The sequence below is a fragment of the Varanus komodoensis genome, unplaced genomic scaffold (genome assembly GCF_004798865.1).
Source record: "Varanus komodoensis strain SLA01 unplaced genomic scaffold, ASM479886v1 scaffold30, whole genome shotgun sequence".
NCBI classification, from domain to species: Eukaryota; Metazoa; Chordata; class Lepidosauria; order Squamata; family Varanidae; genus Varanus; species Varanus komodoensis.
The window spans coordinates 4970998-4979270 of record NW_025335762.1 but is presented as its reverse complement, the minus strand read 5'-3'; the positions used below and the strand labels follow the sequence as shown (position 1 = coordinate 4979270).

At 47.3% G+C, this 8273-nt stretch overlaps 1 protein-coding gene across 2 annotated transcripts in view; it reads right to left on the bottom strand.

Moving 5' to 3' along the window:
- Positions 1-8273, bottom strand: part of DPYSL2 (dihydropyrimidinase like 2) — an 83889-nt gene that overhangs the window by 22953 nt on the left and 52663 nt on the right. For both annotated transcript variants that reach the window (XM_044437646.1, XM_044437647.1), the window contains exons 4-5: positions 2960-3124; positions 1737-1798 (exon numbers count right to left, since the gene is read on the bottom strand). In XM_044437646.1, the coding sequence (XP_044293581.1) occupies positions 1737-1798; positions 2960-3124 (227 nt within the window). The remainder of the gene's footprint in view (positions 1-1736; positions 1799-2959; positions 3125-8273) is intronic.

Genomic DNA, 8273 nt, shown 5'->3' with positions numbered 1-8273 from the left:
GAGAGAGAGAGAGAGAGAGAGAGAGAGAGAGAGAGAGACTGAGAGAAAGGCAGAGAGACAGAGAGGACTTGAAAATTGCTTTTTGTGGACTGGGAAGACCATTGTATATTTGCGTTTAGAGTTAACAACATACCCTCTTTACATGTTAATTGTGTCTCTTCTCTTTGGCTCTGTCATTCATACTAACAGCATATTATAAAAATCACTGGCCTTGGGCAAGATTGCTTGAGAAGGATCCCTGTATTGGTGTAACTGAATACATTCTAAGAAAATAAAAAAACCTAGAGCACTGGTCAAAACAACCATGATGTTCATTATCAGAGTAACAATTGCAAGAAAATCAAAGGCAGGACCAAGTAGAAGCGTTTTTATGTGTTCCATAAACCTGAGTGCAGATCCCCCAAAAGCCACTCACCAACCCCACTTTGAGAATCCCCGATCTGTCTCTCACCCTGCTCTGGAGGACAAGATGACATGAAGAGAACCGACTTCTAAAGCTCAAATGCATGGACCCCACCATCCAATAAGAACAAGGCAGCCAGTGTGGGGAAGTGGTTAAGAGCCTGGGACTGGGACTCAGAGGATCTGGGTCTAGCCCCCTCTTGGCCATGGAGCCAACTGGGTGACTCTGGGCCGGTCAGACTCTCAGCTGAACCTACCCCACAGGATTGTTGTTGTGGGGATAAGTTTGAGAACAGGAGAAGAAGGATGCGGTAAGCGGCTTTGAGTTCTGCCTCAGAAAAAAAGGTAGACTATAAATTGATTTTGATTCAATCAGGTATTTAAGTGGCTATTGATTTTAACATTGTTTTCAATTCTGCTACTGTGTGCCTTGCTGGAATATTGCCAATTGTTAGATTTTGTATTGCTTTAATTGGATCTCATGCCTTTAATGCGCATCATCTAATAATAATGATAAATAGATTCACCATAAAATGTACAAGAGGGAATTCAATACCACAGGATAAACAGATCAAGATCACTGAGAGGCAGTGTGGTGCAGTGGTTAAGGGTGCCAGACTGGGACTCAGGAGACCTGGGTTCCAGTCCTCACTCAGCCCTGGAGCCAACCTGGTGCCGCTGAGCCAGTCACGGACCCCTGGGCCAGCCTCCCTCACAGGGTGGCTGCTGTGGAGTTAAGATAGAGAGCAGCAAGAGGAGAATGATGGAATCCATGTTGCATTCTTTAAAAACAAAAAAGTGGGATATAAATCTAATATATGAACGAATTAATGTGCTACTTTCTCATTCTAGGCCAAGCGTGAGCAACCTGTGGTTCTCCAGCGGTTCTGGCCTGCAACTCCCATCAGCCCTTGCAGCACAGGCAACAGCAAGGGATGGTGGGAGTATCAGGTCAGAACATTTGGAAGGCTCTCAGCTCCAGACTCCTAAAGCATCACCTGACCGCAAGCACTGCAAGGCTTAAAAGGCTGTTTGTTGCTTGAGCAGCACTTGCCCCCACTGAGCGGCAAGCGCCTGCCAAATCCCCTGGCAGAGACGCCTTTAGAAGGCGGCGGCAGCAGCCCACTGATCTGGCCTGTCGCCAAGGCTCAGAGATGAGATGCCCTTGCAGTTACATCCAGAGTCCACGCAGCCAACGACGGCGTACTGCATGCTGTGACGAGACAGAAAAGCCGTCCCTTCTGGGAGGAAAGGAAGGCAGGAAGGCAGGAAGGCAGGAGGGAGGGAGGGAGTATGGAAGGAGCAAAGAGACAAAAGTCAAGAACCTCGCATACCTGAGAATCGGTTAGCTGAAAGCGATCCTTGAAGGCCATGTACACCAAGAAGGAGTTCACGCCTATTGGGCAGAGGAATGGAAATGCATAAGGACATCAAAGTTTTAGTTGCAACGGGCATAACAGCCATGCCTATCATCCACGCAAGCACTGCCCCACTGCACCTCTAATGCCCCCCGTTCTGGATGCTACCGAAAAAGAGACACAACAGTCCAAGAAAGAAAAGGCACCAACTTCTCCAATGTAAGCAGCCCATTTAGCGTTGCCAGCGCGAGGATCTACACTTCAACAGCACATGATCCTTTTAACTTGGGTGCAGTCACATGGTCAGACTGCCTTGCCTCCAAAAACAAGCATTAAGGGAAGTGATAGCCTCCGTGACTGTCGTCCCCGGGACTTGCCCTTTCCATCCTGGAACCAACCAGGAGCTGTTCTTTCCACTGTTTCCCACTCAGTGAAAAGCCCAAGGAGCCCAGAGGACATCTGGCTAACTCATTAGTTGCTGTGACGACTGAATTTTCTTTGTTTGGTTGCTGTTGTTACCTGACCCATACTAACAGCGTCCTCAGTATTTTGCACAAAGAATCCACCAGCATTTCCAAGCGTCAACGGACTTGCTCTTCACTCAGGTTGCTTCCCAGCCAGGGCCAAGCATGGGAAAGAAGTCCAGGGAGTGCCAGGGAGCTTGATTCCAACCTGACCTTCACACCCATAATCCCCACAAGCCAGCATGGGGTTGCAGATCCTACTTTATTAAAGTATTGTTTGACAGTGTGTGTCTCCCATGCTTACGGAAGCAGTGGTGGGAAAACAGCATAAATATTATTTAAATAAGATGTACAGAACCTCCAGATCAAGCCAAACGCAGGCCCTTTGCGCTTCCAGAGGCCACATTTCTTTCTGTGGTTCAACCCTCCCCTAAACACCAATGGTTTGGTTGTTTCTCAGCTTTTGTGCCATTTTCCCCCATTCTAATAGGCGGAAAGGCCCTCTCCGGGCCTTACTTGCTAAAGCAAGAGCCATAAAGTGAATTAAGTTGGCATTTTTGATCCCATCACTCTTCCTTCAGGCCCGCTGATCTGAAATACCTCCTCTCCCCAAAACACACAGCAATCCCGGGCATGCAGAAAACAGAATTTCCAGGATGCACATCTTGCCTTGGCCTTCCGGCAGCCTGGAAAAACCACAAGAACTGAGAAAGCATGAGCCCCGCTCTGACTTACCGTGATCCTTCACCAAGGCCTCCATCTCCTCCTGAACGCCTTTGTGCCATTCTGTGATATCCACATGCAACGAGTAATCACAGCAGGATTTGCTGTCAGCCCATTCTCGCCACTGATCAAACGCAGAGAGCAAACTGGTGCCCGGCTCAGGAACAACATGGTCAACTGGAGAAACAAAAACACGCATGCATACATGGACACGCTCAGAGGGCTGAGAACCACATGATCACCAACCCGGCAAACACTTCCACAATCATCTAGTCCACTGTAGCTAGGAACAGACAAACCTGTCCAGCTTGACTTAGTCCATTTTCTTGGTTTTTGACCCATTCATTCTATCCTGCATCTCCAGGACATCCTTCTTAATTGTCATCCTGGATGAAGATGTGTCCGTATTCCCATGACTGTTTGCTCCCACACACCTACGGTCTTTCTCAGTGGCCCTTCTGTGAGAAACCCTGTTAAAGGAAGTGAAGTATTTGGCTGCTAAGCAGAGAACCCTTTTCACATTGGCTCCCTGGTCGTGGAAGAAGCTTCCCAGAAAGGCCCGCCTGGCCCCAGTGTCCTCCTGGCAGTTGGTGAAGACCTTCCTATTCTCCCAGATATTATGAAATTTCAGTTTCTGTTTTAAATCTGCTACTGCATTTTAATCTTAACACTGATTCTTGGTTTCTATTTCCATTTTATAGTGTAGTTTCCAACTTTTAAACTTTCATAGTGTTGCCATAGGTTAATTTCAATTCTTGTTAACCACCCAGAAAGCTGCAATGGTACAGAAGAAACATGGTACATAAATGCATAGATAAATAAAATGCACATAATTTGGACACATTTATATACTTTTTGCACAATTTTTTCTAATCTAAAGCACAGTTTCTTCTGATATAACATTTCTTCTCTATGCTTCTCTATTTTTGTACACACATTTCCAGATGCATTTTCACATGCTTTTATGATGTGCAGATGGCTGCATTTAACTGAGATTCAGTTTATTAATAGCTTTAGATAGATCGTATAAATGCTACATTCTTATATAAACAGCTGAACACATCTCTCACCATCACTAGCTATGACTAGTTTCCTCACAGTTCTAGAAGCACATTTCAATTGAGACTTGGAATTAGGAGAGAACAGTGATATTTCTTTAGAGTGTTTAAAGCAAACAGGGATTGTGAAGCGCTCCAAACAGATCTCTCCAAACTGAAAAAATCGGCACTGAAATGGCAATTGCAGTTCAAGGTCAGCAAGTATAAAGTGATGCACACAGGAGCCAAAACTCCCAGCTTCAAGTATAAACCGATGTTAACCAGAACTAACAGTGTCTGAGGAAAACAGAGATCATGGGGTCGTGGTGGACGGATCCATGAAAATGCCAGCCCAGGGTGGGTCTGCTATGAAAAAGGCACATATTGAGTTAGACATAATTAAGAAACAAAGTTAAGAGAAAAAATGCCAATCTGTATCTCCCTTATACAAATCTATCGTGCCCCTGACCTGAGAATAAGCTATGTAGTCCTCATCACTGCACCTAAAAAAGGATCTTGCAGAGCTGAAAAGTGCAGAAAGGGCGACTATGAGAAAAGTTTGCAACAGCTGAGATTGTTTAGCTTCGAAAAAAGGCAAGGACGGGGACGCATGGTTGTGGTATACAGAATTATGCACGGTAAGGAGAAAGTGGATCAGATGATGTTTCTCTCTCTCCGCCGTAATACTAGAACCTGGAATCGTCCTGTGAAGCTGACTGGTGGGAGATTTGGAGCAGATAAAAGGAAGGGCTTCTTTGCACAGTCAGACTAGAGAATTCACTTCCGCGAGATGTAAGCAGCTTTCAGGGACTGGACACCTTCCAGACTGGAGGGGAAAGCTCTCTGCAGCTACCAGTCCTGACGGCTCTATACCGCTCCAGTGGAGGCCCAGTAAGCCAGGGGCAGCAGTTCTGGGGAATTTGAGGTGGGGTCTGCTGCACCAAAGCCCTGCTTGTAGGAGCCTGTGAGCAGCTGGCTGTCCACAGTGGGAGCAGAGTGAGGGCGCAAATGGACCCACGTCTGATCCAGCACATTCCTTCATGTTCTGTTCTTATATGATAAATCCCCACATCACAAGGCTGCACAGAACGTGCATTAAGGGCAAAGACTTGTTCTTTGCATCGGTGGGGAATGCTAGGCACAGGTGGCTCTCCAAAGTCCTTCCATCAGAGCAGACTGGATTATAGACCGGAGGGACATGGCGACCCTCTCACATCTCCCACAACTCCCGTTAAGCTCTTTTCATGCTTCAAGGCTGTACGGAGCCGAGGCAGGGAGCCACTTATTCATTCCGGTCTGGAAGCCGCTGATAAAACACACACCATTCACGCAGCAGCTCAGGCTGCTACAGAACTCCAGTCCTCCTGCCAAGCTGAGGCTCTTTACAGGCGAGGCAAGGCAGCTGGAGCACTTCCAAGATGCTCTCCTTTCCTCCACACGGCCCCTGAGCTCTGCAACTCTAGAGAAGCGACCAACACAACTCTTTCCACCTCAGCTGCTTTGGGGAAAGGGATCGCCATCCAGGTCCCCAGCTCCCGGCAGCTTTTCTGATCCTAGACCTAGGAATCCACAATATCCTAGGGCTCCCTAAGTGCTATCTAAGGGCAAAGGATCACTTTTAAATTGTCTAGTTGTGTTAATGCATTTCATGTTTTTTCTTGTATTAAGGTTTTTATAGCTTTAAATTGCTGTCTATCACATGGAGGACTTTTTAGCAAACCAGCCAATATATTAATGGTAACAACAACAACAAACATTTTATCTATTTATCTGTTTTTCTAGTTAGAGTCATCCCTCTGTATTTCCAAAGATTTAAACTCTATGTTGTTTGTTGCTGTTTAGTCGCAAAGTCATGCCCGACCCATCACAACCCCATGGACAACATTCCTCCAGGTCTTCCTGTCCTCCACCATCCCCCGGAGTCCACCCAAGCCCACACCCACCGCCCCAGTGACCCCATCCAGCCACCTCAACCTCTGCCATCCCCTTCTTCTTTTCCCATCTATTGTTCCCAGCATCAGGTTCTTCTCCAGTGAGTGGTTCCTTCTCATTAGGTGGCCAAAGTCTTTGAGCTTCATCTCCATTAAATTACATACTTACAGCCTAAGGTTGTTTCTGTTCCACTTACTTATTATGTTATTTATTTAATTACATTTCTGTAACACCCCATAAGCAAAGCTCTGTGGATGGCTCACAACAATGAAAATTACAGAATGCAGCACCAAAATGTAATATCAAATATCAAACTTTCAGAAGCTGAGAACGACAGCATATGGCCACAGTAAAAACCAGCAGGAGCGTACCGATGTAAAAATATGGCTAAGGTTTTAAAAACAGCATAAAAAGCAAGATTAAAATGCCTGGAATAGTCAGATCTTCACCTGCCACTAAAAAGGCCACAAAGTCAGTGCCACATGGACCCTCTCTCACGATGGCATTCCACAATCTGGATGCCACAGCGGAAAGGACACTTGCCTCAATTTAGGGTGGGTGGGACGGTGGGTGGGCCACACACTGAGAAAGCCCCCTGGAGACAGGTATCTATGGGATCCTTACGACTGTCATATAAACAGCGAGGACCAGCTTCTTGGCAAACTACCCACAGGTAGACCTCGCTTGTGGACTCACCTGGGCAACCCATTGCTCCAACGGAGCTGCCATGTTGATCTCCCACAATGCCCTGGAGTTAGTCTTCAGGGGGAAATCAAACTGGGCCTGCACAGCTGAGGGCTGAGGTGAGACATCAACACTGGTCAGCCCCATTGAAGCATTAGGGCCACATCACCCACCAGAGGGTGCTCAGTACTGATGCTGGACTGTTTGCTTCCTTAATAATCCAGAGGAGCATCCAGGAGAATAGTCTGAGATCTCTTGCAGAAAACGCAAGCATTCTCTCCCTGGGGCATCCCAGAGAGAGAGTGGATTTCCTCGACCTTGCTCATTCCTCCCACACACACCCTTCTGTTTTCACCTCCAGCTCCAAGCCATGCCTTATTCCAGTCCCTGGGAGGCTACATCCTACCCAGTCCACTGGTTTCCCTAGCTCAAAGTAGCCTATACGACTGTCAGCGCCCACCTCCAGACAGGAACCGTGCACGCCAAAGACCGAACCTGGGGCACTTCTGCAGGTGAAGCAGATCTTCCGCCACTGAGCCGGCAACCCTTTCTGATTCTCTCAGAAGTTTGTTCTGTGACTCTAGCTAGCTCTCCAAGGTATCGCCAAGGCGTTCTGGTTCCCATTAAGAACACACAATGTTCCTCACACCTAGTCTGATCACTGGTCCATCTCACCTCTGTCCTACCTGGGGATCGGGGTACTGAACCTGGGACCTTCTTCAGACAAAGCAAGTGCTCCAAGCTCTAGACTGCCCCTGGCAGAATTCCTCCCTCTATCCCTGGTCTACCTACTGATCGCCTCCTTTGCCTCTCCCGTTCCCTTTTCCACCTCCCCTTGAGTAAACTAACCACAAGTGAATCCACCAGGTGAATCACCATTTAGCTTATCCGGGTGGCTTTATGTTGCAGAGTTGATCATGAGCCAAACAGAAACATTACATGCTTTGCTTGGATGAGGATGATAAACTGGCTGAGAAAGATAAGCACTATTTATGTGTTTAACACAGAACTGTGCTGCTATTTCAGGGGCGGGGTACATGGGTAAACCGTACTAAATCCGGAGCAGCAAGGTTGAAAGGGGCCTCTCACAAACCTCAGCCTCAGAGAGGGAGCAAGTGAAATCTAGGAATAGCGTTCCAGAGGGAGCTCTATTGGGTGACAGCTATTAGACAAGGGTACATTCTTAGGAGAGAACATATTGAAAAATATCAATATCCTGCCTTCTGCACAGAAACAGTCATTATATAGCAGCCACCAGCAACAGAAGCAAAGCAATAAAACACGCAAGTACCACACACAAACCTACACTAGACAAAACCAGAGTAGCTCCACAGGGGGTCACCAAGATTATACAAATCACAGATGAGGTGAGGACAGCTTTCACCTCTTAGTATAGATAAGGGTGCTGAACTAGGTCTGGGCAGAGTGGTGGGCTGCCCCTCCACCGGTGCCTTCTAGCCCTGCCCTACCTCAACTTTCGCTCTTCTCCATGCACTTTTCAGACAACGCTATTCCACCAATGACCACATCCATGCCGGTATTGTCCAGCTGAGATCGGAGACGACGGCAGGAGTTCCCCTGGTTGTGCGAGTCCATCACCACTTGCATCCCTTGAGTTATCTTCAGCTCTAGGGAAGAGCTAAGGTTCCCTCTGCCCAGCTCTGTAGGGCACT